General features: G+C 42.4%; 1 protein-coding gene across 4 annotated transcripts in view; it reads right to left on the reverse strand.

Moving 5' to 3' along the window:
- Nucleotides 1-1,332: 1,332 nt before the first annotated feature.
- VDR (vitamin D receptor) overlaps nucleotides 1,333-17,700 on the reverse strand; it is a 103,707-nt gene continuing 87,339 nt past the window's right edge. For all 4 annotated transcript variants that reach the window (XM_083353676.1, XM_083353679.1, XM_083353677.1 and 1 more), the window contains 5 exons: nucleotides 15,758-15,869; nucleotides 13,674-13,827; nucleotides 11,414-11,565; nucleotides 9,380-9,496; nucleotides 1,333-4,862 (listed from right to left, as the gene is read on the reverse strand). In XM_083353676.1, coding sequence (XP_083209802.1) covers nucleotides 4,603-4,862; nucleotides 9,380-9,496; nucleotides 11,414-11,565; nucleotides 13,674-13,827; nucleotides 15,758-15,869 — 795 coding nt within the window. In that variant the 3' untranslated portion in view covers nucleotides 1,333-4,602. The remainder of the gene's footprint in view (nucleotides 4,863-9,379; nucleotides 9,497-11,413; nucleotides 11,566-13,673; nucleotides 13,828-15,757; nucleotides 15,870-17,700) is intronic.

Raw genomic sequence — 17,700 nt, forward strand, 5'->3', positions numbered from 1 at the left:
GTCCTAACCCACTGAGCCACCACGTCCCTTATAATATAATTAATAATGGTATTTAAATTAGATCATACTTCCTCTGCATATTTTCCTTGCAAGTGATGTACCCCAACACAGTAATAATCTAAAAAAGGGGGAGAGGGCTTGGAATTGTATAACCAAATTGCTTTTTTTTTACAAAACCATCATTCAAAGAACCTTGGTTCTCAGTGCTTAATGCTAATAATGCTTCTCAAGTGCTTATTGTGAACTGGCTAGCTGGCATTTCTGGGCTAAATGCTTTCACTTGTTACCACTTTTAGTCAAGGTTATAAATGAGGATGAAGGTTCGTTCTCCGAGCTTGTGGGTTGGTTTCCCAATGTTTTGTTAACCAGGCTAGGTAACATCTTCAGCAGTGTTTAGGGGATCTCTCAACTCCTCGGAAGATGTTACCTAGCCTGGTAACGAAACGTTCGGAAACCAATCCACGAGCTCGGAGAACGATCCTTCACCCAACCTACAGATATTTGCCACCTATTGCAAGGTTATGGATTCCACTTGCTGGACTGCTTTGGGCTGAATTTCTAATATTGCATATTGGGATTTATAGCTAACCTGCACAAGTTTACCCACACCAAGCTAAAAGGGTCACAGTGAGCATTGGCCAGCATTCGAGGAGATGTCTGTAGGAGTTGGGCATATTCAAGCCTTTGTCATCAATTCACTCCCCGTGAGGCATTGTAAATTCTGTAGGCAGCAAGACTACAAGGAATCCTTGAAAAACTGGAACAGATGAAACAGACGAATTTAAGCTGCCTCTGGCAAAAGATGAAGTAAATGCAGTATCTTGTGGAGATATTCCTTAAAAATGATTAGTGGAGCATCTTCATGCTGTGGGCAGCAGGATGTGAGGATAAAGCCGTCGATGCTTCACACAGATCTCCAAATTACTTCCTACAGTGTTTCATGAAGGGAGCCAAGTGGCAGCGAGAGGCATGGAGTCTCGCCGTCTAGTTCTGGAGAGCTGGGCCCGTTAACTTCAAGGTGCCATCTTATTCCTCATGCCAGTTAACATTTAGAATCAATTTATGCTGCATCATTAAATCTTTAAAGCAACTGCCTCAGTAGTTACGCACAGATGTATTTTAGGAAGTTTTTATGGTCCCAACTGATGTAATTTTCAGTCCTCCAATCCTTAGATTTTCCTCTTTGAGAGACAGGCTGGTATCAGTGCTAAACGGGAATAAATCCCAGGGCACACTAAATGATATGTTTCTGAGGAAACATATCAATCACTCAAAGGTTTTTCTCCGTTTTTTATTAACAAGATAACCAAGCATCACATTTAAAACTGCAAAACGGTATTCAATCATTCTTTATTATTAAAGGTCTGGAATAGTATATTTAAATATTAGATCTTTGTTAGGAAAAAAAAAGCCAAAAGATGTACAGAGGAATAAAAAGATAGCATTCATCTCTTAAGTTTGCATCATTCATCATCACCACCACCACCTTCATCACTGTAATTAAAATATATATTTATCTCATTAAATCATTATATTGATTTTTATAAAGTGCATGACAATTTATAAGATAAGGCAACAAAATGGAGATGATCTGTGTTTCTTATCTAGTAAGCTACCCTTCTCTACTCTAACTGTACAGGTTTGGCTTTTACATGCAGAGGTGGAAAAAGAGCCCTAATGTCTTTCAGAACAGAGCAGCTTTGATTCAAATGTCATTGTTATTAAAGCCTCCAAAACAAATTCACATGAAATATTTTCAGCCTACACTAAATAGCCTGCCTCATCATAGTAACTTGACTGGCTTGTAACGGGCATGATGTTCAAACATGGCTGTATTCAGTTGAGCGCACAGAATTTGAGAGGCTGATTAGTTCCCCTCCTCTCCTAGGCAGAAAAGTTGTAACTATTCTTCTCTTCCCCCTCCTCTCCTCAGCACAGAGATTATTTCCGGATATGGGATGGATCCCAAATCTTACATCCATGACTGCAATACCTGTAGGATCTTGTTATTGATCTAATCATGAAAAAAAAGACAGAAATGTCTAAGATACAGAAACAAACACCCCCTATAGTGAATTAGCATGCTTATGTTCTAGCAGCATTTAAAATGGCAGACAAATTAGCAATGTGTATATTGTGCATTCCATATTGAGTACCTGAATTTTCTTCTAAAAGTCTCATTCGATACTTGATACCACCAACAAGCTTAAATTTGCCCTAGCTTCCTTTTGTGACTCTATGTATTTGCTGAGGTGAGTTTGACTTTTAAAAGTGTTCTTGACCCAAGCATATGGTGGAAACACGAACTCATCCTGTCTTTAAAATTGTTTATCGGCTTAGATGCTGAGATGGAGTACAAATATTGATTAAAAAGCTCATTCAAATGATCAAAGCTAAGGAAGGTTCCTTGAAGTGATGATGCATTTCTGCAGTTGAAGGAGCAAGGTTTTAAAATGGAGATGCTACATCTAAAATGGTTAGTTTGGATAATGAGGAATCCAATGTATTTTGGGGTTGCAAAGTTTCAAGCTTTCTGTGTTGCAAAGGTTCTAGCTTTAATGTGTGTCCCAGCAAAAGGAGCTAGCTGAAGGAGGGGCACCTACAGGCATATGCTCACACACATCCAACCACAGGGACTTGTTGCATGTGGGTGGGCTGCCTTTGTGCCAACTCTCAGAGAAGTACAGAAGGAAGTTAAGGCTTTGATGGAATCTTCCAATCCCAGTAATTTAGGCTAATTTCAGAGTAAAACAATCTAATCATTCTAGAAAAAGATAAATTGCTTTGCAGCAAACTCAAGGCACTTTCACAAGAATTACAGCCTAGTCTATTACCCTACTGACACCTAGTGAGCAAAGGGCAGATTTCAATCCAAATGGGAAATGTCTAGCTCTAGCTCTACCTTCTTATATATCATCTGTAAAATCTAACCAGTACAATCTTTTTTAAAAAAATATATGCTTATCTAATCTGTTCCTATCTGTGTAGAATAGTTGTTTTACCTGATATATTAAAATACGTAGCGATGTATAGAGTGCAAACTGCTGTTATCACCAAGAATTAAAACCAAACAGAACTACACAATGATGAATGTTCAATGTCTTTGAAGTAAGCAATATATTCTACTACCTAAGTTTCAGCAGAACATTCATCTATAACCATGTTTTCTCTTTCAAACTGACAATTAAGTCATCTTTTAATGGTGTAGTCTTAATAAATCTCTCGCCCAAATGTTTGTAGACTCCTTCATCAAAGAGAAATTGGTCCACATCTTATTTCATATTATTTGGGACCAATGCAACAAAAAGCTACCTAAACCACATGTGTGATGACAATATCTTTTCCTTGTCAACAAATGGCTCATATGCACTTAATTTTTCTAGAAATCAAGTAGCCCAGAGGTTGTCAAACTTAGAGTAAACATTTTACCAGTTATAAAAAATAAATTAGCTTCAGTCTCCTGAGGATGACTAAGAATTGACTCAAACATTATAGCCCCCAAATGGAAACAACTGAAAATTGCTTAGTCTCTATCAGATAATTAAGCTGCTTTGTACGCAATGTAATCTGATTATAGGAATCCTTTCTACAATCCATTAAAAAGTGACGCTATACCATTTTTCTGAACAAACCAAGCATTCTTGGATAGACTAAAAGTCAGTATTATACTTCTGGATTATTCCTCATCAACTCTTAGTAATTAGTAGTGTCAGACACTGTTTAAGGCCGAAAGCGGCAAATGTGGCTATGGTTTTAATAGTGCAGAGATTCTGGCAGGAACCTGGTTTTTAAGAACATGTCTGTATTCCCCACCGAGGAGTACATGATTAGAACCAAAATCTTTCAGTTCCTATTGTAGATTATTAAGGGCTAAAAATGTGCTAGCATATTTCTACGCATTTTGACAAATTGCATTAAAAAAATCCTCCAAACCCAAGATGGTTATTTATTCTAACAAATCTTTCTTCATTTGGCTAATAAATAGATTTTTTTGCTGCTGTTGAAGCGTCTTATTTATTAACTAAATTTATTTATTAAATTTATATGCTGCCCATCTCACTGTTGAAGCGACCTGTTGATGTTTGGCAGGAGATTATAAGAAGTGCATATATTCAGTAAATGCGAGCACTTTGATATCTCTGTGTATTACAATTACGCAGGACTGAAAGCTTTTACTATCCTATAGAAAAGAGAAAATATAGCCAGGTTCCATTTTTCATTCTCTGTGGCTGCTCTTGCACAATTGGCATCTTTCTAAGGCCACACTACAGAGGTTTCAACTGCTGGCTTGGAAAGCAATATTTCCTTTCATTACTGCAAAGCAGCAACAGAGAAACCATTCAGTTTTGAAGGGCAGGTGGAATAAGACGGATCAGTTGCTCCTCAGCAAGAGACTGGAGATGTTTATCACGAGTGTGGCTCTTCAGGTAGCGTGGGGGGGGGGGGAAAGGGGGAGAAGAAATCAATTTCTCACTGACAGAATATACACAACCTCAGGTGGGGTAAAAACTTTCAGTCTGTAGCCAGTGGAAAGCTGGGCTGACACTCCCCCCCCCCCAATTCTTGATTTCCGTGTGCTTTTTTTTCCCCCTCAGCGGCGACTCAGGAGATTTCATTGCCAAAGACTTCAAGAACCAGCGGAGTGAGCTGCATGCTATGTTCGGGCAGGAAGGAGAGGCAACGATATTGCTTGGAATGCTCCTCATTCAGGCTCCTCAAGTCTGTGAGCTTTTGGATCATCTTGGGGTAGAGCAAGCGGTTGCCTGGAGGAGGGTGCCGGCACAGAATATAGGTCTGCAGGATTTGTGAAAGACGGTCCTGGATGGACTCCACCAGAGCTGTGTCCTGAACACCAGGGCGGTCTAGGAAACAAAACACATCACACATTTTTTTTTATGTGATCGAGGTAGGCAATAGCACCTGTGACATTTCACCCCTCTCCTCATGGCGTTTTTTTGTACATTCCCTTAATTCCTCCCCTCCGACCCTAGGGTCATAAGTTGAACTCCTTCAGAATCAATTTAAAAATAATTCCAGGTTGGCCCTTGTCTCCGCACATCCACTCTGTGTCACGTGTCAAAATCAGAAAAGGAAGCATAAAAAAAAGATTCAGAGTTATTGGAAAACCTTAAGACAAGGTATCAATGCAGCAGAGGTTAAAACACACGTGTTTTTTTTTTTTAAAGGAAATGAAAAACAGCAATTTGTTAGAAGAGAGGCAGAATTTTTCTTTCAATATTTCAACTATGAAACAGCTTGAGCCTTTTAAAGATGTTTTTGCATTAAAAATAAAACTGAAGTTTGCATAAATCACAGACCAGATCTATAAAGTTCACGTGGCTTACGTAATCACAAACTGTTGTCATCTTGTTATCTCTAACTCTCTGCTACTTGTTGTTATGCTCAGAAAGAAAGACACAACTTTTTTTGGATAGAAGAATGTACTACTGTTGTGATTTTGCTCAATCACTGGAATTTTCTACCAAAAGATCTCAAAGGAGATGCTGTTGAGAGTACCTGAAGTTAACGACTGTTTTCTTGTGCCTGCTTGAAAGAAAACATCCACTTACTGGTTGAGGCATTGCTTTAATTTCCTTAGCATTTTGAGTCAAGCAGAAATAGGCTTCCATCAGAAATAGTTAACTCTTGTAACAGGTATGCATGCTGATCAGACATTAGTCATAAAAACAAGCAAACTCAGAATGCAGTGCAGGTAAGGATGTATTCAAACAAAGGAATTCTTTTGCGATTGCTCTGCATGGTATTCTACAAGTAGTTAATTCGTAACTTTCCCCCATTATTCTGGCCTTTTTTCTTACCGCCTTCAATCCATTAAAGAGGACTGAGGCCCATGGAGGAGAGTGGCACATGCTATCATTCTAAAAGCATTGCCATGGCATTCATACAGGGGGAACTGTCTCTGTTGGTGACCTCTAATTTCGAGACAGGCCTGTGCCTACTATTCTCCTAATGCATGGTAAATCCTCCAGGCCAGTTTTTCCCACCTCTTCAATTGTAACCAGCAAATGCAAACAGATGCAAGAGGGACTATAGCACAACAAACAGGACAAAACTTTCTTAAATAGCCTATTTCCTCACTAATAAATTACAGCATCTTGTAAGCACACCCACCCACCCACACGCACCACTACCCCTCTGCTATCCCGGGCAGGGCAGGGGCAGTCAAAGGGACAGATGTGACCCGCTTGCCTTAAAACAGGGGTGTCAAAAGTGCCGGCCCGCGGGCCAGACGTGTCATCGGGAAACCACACCCGCCCCATTACCGGCAATGGTGAAAAAGCTCTGATACGTTGCACGATGTCACATAACGTCGCGAGTTTGACATGTCTGCCATAAAATGTCTGTTGTAACATCATCAAGCAAATATAGTTTCTGACAAATAAGTAGCTTCCTTCTGCATCATAATGATGAGTTTAATGTTTAATTCCCACATTGACACACCAAATATATTTAACAAAATTTCTCAAGCCACCTTTCTCTATTTAGCAAGCCAATTAGTCTCCTCTGCTCAAAATTCTCCCCTAGTAATGCGATTTGTAACAAATAAGCTCATAAATCAAGTTTTCAGCAAATATTTTGTCTTTTTTTTTGGACAAATCAGCATTCTATATCCCTGAACTGTAATTTCAGAACCATTTGGCCATTAAATTGTCAACTGCTAAGCTTGTAAGCCGCCCTGAGTCTTCAGAGAAGGGCGGGATATAAATGGAATTAAAAAAAAAACCTGACACACTTCTGGAAAGAGGCACCTTGGATCTCCTCACTCTAGATTTCATTGGTCGGAAAGATGCTTGACACAAATTGAATGGCAAACAATCCTAACAATCCACATTGTGTAGGGAGTGAATTGAATTGCCACAGTTTTGAAAAGTGCCGGATCTTTGTTAATGAATTCCTGTTCAATGTATTAAGCAATATTGCAGACTCCCAGGGTTGGTCTCCAGAAGAGGCTGTGCATCTAACTTCTTTTTATATGATGCTTGGGGAGTGGTATTTTAACAGGTCTTCAGGGATATTTGTTAATGTGGGAAAATTTCCTATTATCTTTGTCATTTGTCATCCTTAAGCCTGCTTCATCCTTTCACTTTTATTCCGCCCTGCTTATCACAAGTAGGTCACAGCAGCCTTTTCTTAAGTCACTCCAATTTAATATCTTTTTACTCATCCTGTGGCAGGTTGCTAGAAGAGTTAAATCAGATTCTATTTAGAGACATCAGCTGAATCCCCAGACTGTATACTCAATTTAGTTGAAGTCTGTCTGGGCAAGGATGTAATCTGTCAGGGGGGAAATGGACTCTTCCCTTTCTTATTTGGCAGCCATATCGTTCTGTTTCGATTCAATAAATTCCATCTCAACACTATAGGTTAGGGCAGGGGTAGGCAACCTCGGCTGTTTTATGACTCATGGACTTCAACTCTACCGTAGCCCGTAGCCCATACTGTCAGAAATCACTGCCTAGGCAAGAGATTTCCTGATACAGTCTTTGTCAGCTCACTCTAATCTCTCTGCCTTAGGGAGAGAGGGAGAGAATTCCGTGCTTGGCTGGTATTTAGCGAGTATTCTGATGTCAGAGCTCCTTATGGATTTAATCTGGGGAAAGTCTCCCACTGACACAATGCCAGAAGGTCATAGGTTTTTAATTCCACAGCTGCTTTAATGCCATGCAAAAGAGCTACATTTATCTTGGATCTCTCTCTCTCTGTCTCTCTCCCCCCCCCCCCCCAATCCTCCGGCTATTTGGAATCTGCCTCAGACAAAAGTAATTCTTCCAAGGAAGATTTACTCAGTTTTTTAAAAAAACAACAAGATGGATTGACAAGAAGGGATAGTGATATGATAATTTCAGCAAATAAACTATTCCCAGTTTAGAACCATTTCCTGCAAACTGATGAAGAGGTAGTGCTTTTCACTGTTGTGAAATAGGTTGAAGGTGGCTCACTCCAAACAGAGCCTGCCTCACAGGGAGAAAAGGGGCACCAGGTGAGGTGGGAAGCAGCTATCAATAACCATGAATTCCGTCAGTAATTCCATCAGTGTCACAGAGGGATGGGTGCGAATGGCTGTGGCTAGCGACACTCTGGAATAGGCACAAAAGGGCATAGGTACAAATAATACAATAAAAAGTATAGTCGCCTAAAACCTCCAAGTCAACAAAAGCAGCAGAAACCTGTACTGCATGACAGAACTTAGCCATGTGCGGATTGTACAGCCTGCTCGCTTTTCTCATTAAAATTAAATTTCTGTTCACCACTGATCTAGTGCTCTGGAGAGAGGGTTAGTCCTTTTTTTAAAACACAAGCCTAGCATTCCTCCAAAATACTGGTAAATGTGTTTAAAAATAGGCCGAGTATTGTTTCAGAAGAACTCTAAGCCTGACAATATAGAAGGCTACGTTAGACCTAAGAAGCATTTAGGAAAATGGCCAGAAGCATTATCTAGGCAGATGTTATCAGTGAAAGCCAAATTTCTAGTTTTTCCTGCAAGTGGCGCCAGATGTCAACGCTTAGCAGAATAGAGGGGGCACATCTGGAACAGCTGGACCAAAAGGAGCTAGGCAAATCCTACCCTAACCATGTCAAGTACATCACCAACGAAGTGTGCTAGCAAAACGTGGGGAGAAAAGAGAAAACACTAGTTTAAGACCAGAATAGCTAAAGGTAACTAAATTGTTTCAATTGTGGGCTGGAAATGTCACGAAGATATGGAACATAAAAATGGTATTGGTCCATGTTCATGCAGTCGTTAGGAGGAGATGGAATACTTTTGCTCAGAAACAGCAAGTATTGATATCGCCACAAGCTCAGAACATCCCGATGTTTGAATGTATCTGAAAACAATCCAGACAGTCTAATCTAGCCAAGGCCTATTATAAAGCAGATTCAAAAGGACTGGGATGGATTGGTCATCTAGAATTACTCCAAGACAGATCAAATTCCTTGAAAATAATCTCTTCGCTTTACACTGTGGAAGGGATTGCAAAGATTAATGTCCTATAGATGGATGGTCATTGGTTCAGTAGCTTATTTCTTACAACTGAGGGACAATCCAGCACATTCATTTGGTCAAAAAATGCTTAATAGTTTTGTGTGTGTGTGTGTGTGTGTGTGTGTACACACATATGATGGTGTACACACTGTGTAAAGATGCTTAATAGCTTTGTGTGTGTATATATATGTGTATATATGTGTATACACACACATATACACACATACACACACATATATGGTGGCGTACACACTGTGTGTGTTATTTCGTACCGAGACTTTAATACAGGGACATGTAAATAGGATAACATAGTTTACTGATAATAATTTAATGCAGCTGAAACGCAGCCTGTGACACTGAAGTTTTCCTCACCAGGAGAAAGGATGCAGATGGCCATGAGGAGCACGTGTTCTTCTTCGTGCAGGTTCAATTTCTTCAGACCAATTTGAAATTTAACGAGGGGCTCCAGCAAGTCTAGGTTGTGGCCAGCTGAAAGAGAAACAAAGCAACTTTTCAGAGGCAGGCACTAGATTACTAATTACCAGCTAGCTTAAAACGGGAAGAAACAAATGTAAGCATAAATCCTGGCCCTGGATTTTCCTTCCAATGCACCCAATCCCAAGGGCGTCATCCATCTGAGTCGTCATCCCTAAACTGAGCGGAACGCTCAAAGGAACCAACCCAGCAGAATAACGACGTCTTACGTTTCATTAAAACTGGGCCTTTGGCAAACTTAACCTGTACTGGATTCGCCCTTGAGGTGGTGCAGTCGTGCTTTTTCAACTTCCTGCTGCTTCCCCATCTTAGTCAGACGGTTGCCATCGAAACTGAACTCTTAACTTTGCACACTTCGTGGAACATCCGCCAGCTCAGCAATCTGGGCCCGTTGGACAATCCACCTCCTCATCCCAATTTATTTTTCATCGTGATAAAACAACATTCACACTGGAAGAACTCGGAAGAAACATTTCCATGTGTAGCAGAGTGAACTTTATTTTATCTGGCCCGCAGGCCTTCCTCGTTAGTTTGCTAGCCTTCCTTTTTTTTTTTTCCTTACTGGGTACCACCAGTCTCTCCCCGTGGTGCAGCAAAAAAAAAAAAAAAAGTCTGGAAGCATCTCTTTTAACTGACACATGGTATTAAAAGGCATCCACTTTTGCGAGCTACAGCTTGTGCCATCCAGTGTCTTTCTTCCCGATTTTTGGGTCTGGGCAAATAAGAAATCCCTTTTCCTCTCTGAACTTCAAACCCAACACAGAAGGTTTCAGCCACCTCACAAGGGCCTCTTTTTCAGGTAGATCCAGACAGGGACTTTCCTGCTTGGCTGCAGCCGGGGAGAGTCCCCAGCAGTGGCAAAGCTGGGAACTCTTGCCTTGCCCCGGGGGGGGGGGCTCCTCGGCTTTCCCCTCCCCTCTTCCTTTTGTTGAGGAAAACACTCCAAGCTTCCTTTGCAGCAGTTGTGTGGAGACCAGGACAAAATTCCCTGGGGATACTGCATTTTGCACACACCAGGTTGGCAAGCTGCAGGTTGCTCTTGTGATCAATGTTTTGGGGCTTCTTGAAACACTTCCAAGGAGTTATTTCTCAGGGCGAGCAATGTAAGAAGAAGAGCGATGGTGTAAGAAGGGCTTTGTCAGTCATACCTGCTGCAGCCACGTGGTACTGCTGTTGTGATTCAGGGTCAGCCTGTGGGTTCGGCAGTTGGGTCGGACGACTCAGAGGAGGAGGGGGGTGTTGAAGAGCATGCTGAGGGGGTTGGAGGGCTTGCTGATGGGAGCCCTCAGCCAGGCCCCTCCCACCTGGTCACGACGGAGACCCAGCTGTGTGAGCCTGACAGCGTGGATGAAGATGACCCACAGCTGGCCCTGTTCAAGGACGCCCGACGCAGGAGGCAGTCAATCAGGAGTAAACAGAGGAAGGCAATGGGGCACCTCGGAAGGAGGCAGAAAGAAGCCACGCCCTGAACTGTATAAAAGGGGAATGCGTGGGAGGGCTGGTTTGCTGAAGGCAACCGCTTGAATAGTTCATTTCATAGCTCCTGTTTCATGGTTGGTGTCTTGTTTTGCTCTGTTTTATGTTAATAAATTTGGCAGGCTTAATTCCAGCCTCTTGCCGTTTGTAAAGGGGTTGTCCCTGCCTTTTCTGCAGGGCCGGTAGCAGACTGGTACAGAACAACTGCACAAAACCCTATGCCACACAGGGCAGATGGCAAATCAGGATTAACTGCCAAGGAGTAAGTCAGTATATCTTTCATTATTCATTACGCTATAAATAGGCTGTAAATTATTAAACAAATGGCAAACACAATTCTCATTCTCAGATACACCACTGTCATTAATTCATTCTAACATTACCAGCTGTAAAGCAATTCATAAAATACCTTCTGCTTTGCCACACAAGCCTTACCTTGAGTGACATCATTGATTTGGTATTTGAAATCACTGCTGCCGCAAGTCCAGGACATATCCTCCAGGGAAAAGGACTGGTTGGAACGGAGCATGATCACTTCAATGGCACTGGATTTCAGGAGAGCAATCTGGTCCTCCGCTGTTAGATTTCTGTATTTAAAAAGGGGAGAATATGAAACTCAGGTTTCAAGCAATCTGTCACTGTAACATTCTCTTAAGATCAGAATTAGAAATGATAGTCCTTTATTGCCCACCGTGTTACTATTTCTCTTAGTGTAAACTGATTTTACAGAACAGCTCCGGAGGCCATCCGCAAGCGTAAGCTCAGTTAACCAATGGTTGATTGCAGACATTTTTGCTTAGGGCTCACTGTAGCCTCTAGTGACAGCATATCTGTATGAATGAAGCTTCTGACGGAACTTTTAATGCGTCACTTAATTTGAATATTTTAGCAACACAGCTCACACGCTGAATTAAAAGCCTGCCACAACTGGGCTGTGCGAAAGGTGTGGATTTTGATTAAAGGAAGTTCCTTTGGCGCACGCAAGTGATGAGTGTTTCCTGGAGTCCTGATAGAAACCTTGTGTGGCCGCAAAATGAAATGAATCACAAAAACCTCTAAAATAAAACTCACAAGGTTCTAGGCAGGATTTTTGTAGCAGGTAAAGAGCTCTGCAAAGCAGATTCAACTTTCTTGCCAACTGTGTTACTCATTCTGCTCCAACTGGTGCAGAATGCGGCCGCGCGAGTTGTGATGGGGGTTTCCCGATACTCCCATGTAACACCTCTGCTCCGCGAGCTGCATTGGCTTCCAGTTGTCTTCCGGGTGAGATTCAAGCTGCTGGTGATGACCTATAAAGCCCTAAATGGCATGGGTCCGGATTATTTACGGGAGCACCTTCTGCCGGTGCCAACTTCCCATCGTCCTGTGCGCTCCCACAGAGAGGGCCTCCTCAGGGTGCTGTCGGTCAGGGAATGCCGACTGGCGGCCCCCAGGGGGAGAGCATTCTCTGTGGGCGCGCCTGCCCTCTGGAACCAACTTCCTGTTGAGCTCCGGATGGCTCCCGACCTTCGCTCCTTTCGCCGCGACCTGAAAACTTGGTTATTTGAGCTTGCTGGCCTGGACTGAGGGATTGGGATTTTAAATTTTTAATTTTAAACTTTTAGAATGTGTTTTATTTATTAGGGCTAATTTAATTTAATTTAATTTAATTTAACTTTGTATATTGTATACTGTATATTGTTTTAACTGCCCTATACACCCCCCCCGAGTCCTTCGGGAGAGGGGCGGTATATAAATCCAATAAATAAATAAATAAATAAAACTTCTGGCCACAGAGTTGTTCTCTGCAGGCATGTATGCACACACACACACACACACACACACACACACACACACCACCCTTCCCCGTCTCTCTGCTCTTATTGAAGATGCCTTAAATAAGAGATGCCTTGTTCGAAGTCTCTACCAGTGCTAAGGTGGCCTCTACAGCAACAGGTTGAGAGAGAAGCCTTCTGTCACCTCCCAAGGAAACAGCTGCTAATGGATGGCAAGGCTTAAAAAAGACAGAGCTGTTCTGAAGGTAGTAGGGCAGTGGTGGCGAACCTTTTAGGGACCGAGTGCCCAACTGCAACCCAAAACCCACTTTTTGGGTGGGCGAGGCCCATTGGGTGGGCGTGGCTGCAGTGGTAATGGCAGACTGGCTGGGACTAAAAAGTTCAATCAATCAATTCCAACTTTGCGAGATCTTTTTTCCCCCCACAAGAAGTTGAAATTGATTGATTGAACCTTTTTTTTTGTACATGGCGGTGGAGGCCTAAAGCGAAAAGGTTTTATGAAACCCAGCTGAAGGCCTAGGACTGGGGTGACGGTGCATGTGCCACCTGTGGCATGCGTGCCATAGGTTCGCCACCATGGTAGTAGGGCTTCAGTTCAACTGAGGAATGATACTATTTATTTACACCGTTTGTGTCAAGATCTTACTTGGTTTTTAAAGTGACCCGTTTTATCTTGCTGTTCCTTTTGATGGGCCTTTGCAGATTTCTGAAGTCTTGAGAGATCTGTGGTGTTGTGCATTTATAGATTTTCACGGGTATAGGTATGTAGGTCTTGGCGTATTCGGGTCTTTTCCCGTGTAGGATTGCAATCCTACACGGGAAAAGACCTGAATATGCCAAGACCACAAATCAGGCACAGATACACACCTCTAAGGAAAAAGCAGACAAGGGTTTTGAAGGTACTTTTAAATTTTCCCTACCTGAACCCTGGAATCATTTTAGCAAATCCAATCACTTTCTGGATGCTGTAGCTGACAAGATCAGCAAGGTGAGGCAACATGGTGAGGTGGGAGAAGTCAATGGACATGGAGGTGCTGTCGTCGTTGAGCTCCAGGTTGGAAAGCATCACCGGCTCTGGTGGACAGAGAGAGGAAGACACAGCTTAGACCCTTACATGTCAGACCAGCAGGCAAGGCACCACTCGTTATTACAGCATGACAGTTTAAATGCTTTAGAATTTACACAGCATTAGTTGGGCTATTTACAATGACTATTGTTTTACGTTGTGTATTGATTTGCACTGAGAGAGTTGTGATGTGAAGGTGATATCGAGGAGCCATTGCAGTGGCCAGGACTCTGCTGTCCCTAGGCTGACTGAAGGCCACTGCTGGTAGTACTCCAACAGGCACTAGCAAAACCATAGAATCCAAAAGGAGTAATTTCGTTGATTGAGATCAGAATGTTAAGGCTGTAGATTTGCTCAGAGTCCAAATCTCGGATTCTATTGACCTGATTAAAAACATGCTCCAGTTTTTCACTTTAGTCTACTGCTCTGTTCTTTCCTAACCACACGTAACAAGGGTTATTTTAGACAATACTCATTGCGGTGTAGTATAGCAAATTACACAAATGCATTACTGAAAGTGCAATCCTTGGCGCTAAAAGAAGCTCAAAGCCTGAACGCAGAATCAAGGCACATCCACATTGAGTTCTGGTGCTGTTCCTGCAGTGGTGCTCATGCTATTGTCGCCAACGTTCAAGCCAAGCTGACTTTTTTTCTGCATCATCTTCCTAACTATTCAAAATGATCTATCTCCAGGGTTTACATCACGTGCCAATCCTGATGGTCTTTGGGTGGGTCACACTGAGATAAAACATTCTGTGCCAAACTCCACAATACAATAAGGACACACAAGGTGCCTAAAGGTAAAGGTAAAGGTTCCCCCACACATGCATGCTAGTCATTTCCAACTCTAGGGGCCGGTGCTCATCTCCGTTTCAAAGCCGAAGAGCCAGCGCTTGTCCGAGGACGTCTCCGTGGTCATGTGGCCGGCAAGACTAGACGCCAAAGGCGCACGGAACGCTGTTACCTTCCCACCGTAGTGGTCCCTATTTTTCTACTTGCATTTTGACGTGCTTTCGAACTGCTAGGTTGGCAGAAGCTGGGACGAGTAACAGGCGCTCACTCTGTTACGCGGCACTCGGGATTCGACCCGCCAAACTGCCGACCTTCTGATCGACAAGCTCAGCGTCCTAACCCACTGAGTCCTTTCGAAGAAGATGTTCATTCTAAAGATTTTAGCAGTGTCAACTTCATAAGGTTGCGATCGACGACTCTTGTTTTTTTCCCTACTGGGAGAAATCCCCGCCAGTCTTTGCCTCCCAGCTCCCAATGCCTCTTTCTCGGGTGCTGCTTTCTTTTTCCCTCCTGCCCTGTAATCAAAAGCAGCACAAGAAGGAAAATGCTCCTGGCTGACTCTCAGTTGCCACCCTTGTTTATTGTTCAGGTAGGAGGAGGACAGGCTAGATCTCCATTCACGCAAACGCTGTGACTGGTCCAATTACAGGCTTTGCGCGAACAGCTCTGAAAGGTTATGCAGACGGAAGGCTGGCCATGCTGAAGTGTCCTCACAAGGCATTTCGGTATGAAGCCAGAGGCCGCATTTATCATGGGCCCCTTTGTTACAGGAGACTTTCTGAGTTTCCCTCCACTTTCTTTCATTTTCCCCACACCACCAGTAAAAAAACCAGAGTGGTTACACAAGGCCGTTTGGCACGGAGAACTCTCTGAATAGGAATACTCTTAAATTTCATAGGACCACGTTAGGTCTTCTGAGGGGGAGAGATTAATAACAGATTAATAAATTGCCCTTAAGTGCTTGCCAAACAAGACGCAGGCCGCTTAGCTGCAAGTTAAGATTTGTTGTAAATGTTTCACAAAAACACTTCATCGGTACAAAAAAAAAAAAGGCAACTGTAGAATTTGCCATTTCAAACAAACCCAGTTGTTAGAATTCTTGCAGTTTACCATGAATCTAAATATGATTAGCGCTCTGCATGTTACCTGAAGAGAAGCTGGAATTATCTGAAGAGTCATCTGAGAAGGAAAAACCTGGTGTCATGTTAGAAGAAGATCGACTTGTATGTTCTTTGTCTGAATGTTGTCTTACAGGAGGCTGAAAATAGAAATAGAAAGGGTAGCATTTGATAGGAGGAGGAGCCTACTGCTTTTTTCATACCTTCATCCTGATTCTAGTTACCAGAAAGTTAGTTCAATTAACGGAAATAATCTGCTATAAGGAAAAGGGTGCCCTGAGGCTTTTACCCACTCTTCCTCCATTTATCCGGTCTACTGAATGTTTTCCAAAGCCAGGGATCCATTTCTTAGAACAACCACTGAAGAGAAGACTCGTCTGCTCTGATATCCTATGATTTTAGATTTTTTTAATCTCTCCTTTATTTTTTATAGATAACTCAAGGCAGACAACGTACCTAATACTCCTTCCTTCTCCTATGTTGCCCTAACATTTTTGATTACTTAATTGTTTAAGAAAGCAGGATATTTTGAACCAAATAGTCCCTGCAACTGCTATGTCATTTGCATAATAACCTTGAGGGGAAAAAAACGTACGTTCAAGCCTCTTGGTCGAAGGTAAAATGCATTTGGTTGTTATCTATTCAATCTTCAGGTTGAGAAAGCAGAAGGTATTAGAGGCTAACCATCCTATATTGGAAATACTGGTTTTTGCTCAGAAAATATAAACTAATAGGGAAGTAAGAGGGAGTCTGTTGGGAAATAATCACAAAAAGAAGAGTAACTAACCCCAGGTTTCCAAAACTATGAGTCATCTGCAGCCAGTTCTCTTTCTTCTACTTCTCCCATCTATCTGCTGTTCTCCTGATGCCTCGTATGCATCACTCAACCTCAAAGCTGTTTTGCTCTTGTGACGGGGCAGGAAACACTTGTGGTTGCTACAGCCACAAGCACCTTCTTCTTCCTCTCCCCCCCCCCCTCCCCCAGAACTGATAAACCTCATTGTAGAAAGATTTGTATGTGGCTGAGGAAGGCTGGTTGGTCAGGTCGAATAATGGGGTCCCCATCAAGAGAGGCCGGCCACTTGGTTAAGGGGACACTCCCTTCTTTTGTTCTGTCAAGTCCATTTTTAAGGGCAGATTGTGATGAAGCCATACGGGGGCAGCGCACATAACGCAGCTATCGCCAACTGAAGTCTAGTCACAAATACACTTAGCAATTTCTCCAAGCAGTGCAGTTGTAAATCCAACTGCGATCTATTCACGGATGTATTTCATGCTAACTTAGTGTGAAAATAATTTTCAATTATTAGGACCAAGATTGTTGGGGGCAATAAGCTGACTTTGTAATAATGCCGCTTGGGGGGCCCCTGAAAGCCCTAATAAGCAGGCATATACATAGAATGAAGGCTATTGCTAAGCACATTTGATTTGTGCTTAGATTGTAAGCCGCCCTGAGTCTTCGGAGAAGGGCGGGATATAAATGGGATTAAAAATTGTTGGGGGCAATAAGCTGACTTTGTAATAATGCCGCTTGGGGGGCCCCTGAAAGCCCTAATAAGCAGGCATATACATAGAATGAAGGCTATTGCTAAGCACATTTGATTTGTGCTTAGATTGTAAGCCGCCCTGAGTCTTCGGAGAAGGGCGGGATATAAATGGGATTAAAAATTGTTGGGGGCAATAAGCTGACTTTGTAATAATGCCGCTTGGGGGCCCCCTGAAAGCTCTAATAAGCAGGCATATACATAGAATGAAGGCTATTGCTAAGCACATTTGATTTGTGCTTAGATTGTAAGCCGCCCTGAGTCTTCGGAGAAGGGCGGGATATAAATGGGATTAAAAAAAAAAATAAATAAAAAATTGGGAATAGTTCTAAATCTGGTGACTTGGCCAGAGAGATTCAATCTGAGACACAGATCCAAATTAAAAAAAAACCACACACACCGAATGGTTCTTTCATAATAAAAACAT

This window comes from Vipera ursinii (assembly GCF_947247035.1).
Source record: "Vipera ursinii genome assembly, chromosome: 2".
In the NCBI taxonomy this organism is placed as follows: Eukaryota; Metazoa; Chordata; class Lepidosauria; order Squamata; family Viperidae; genus Vipera; species Vipera ursinii.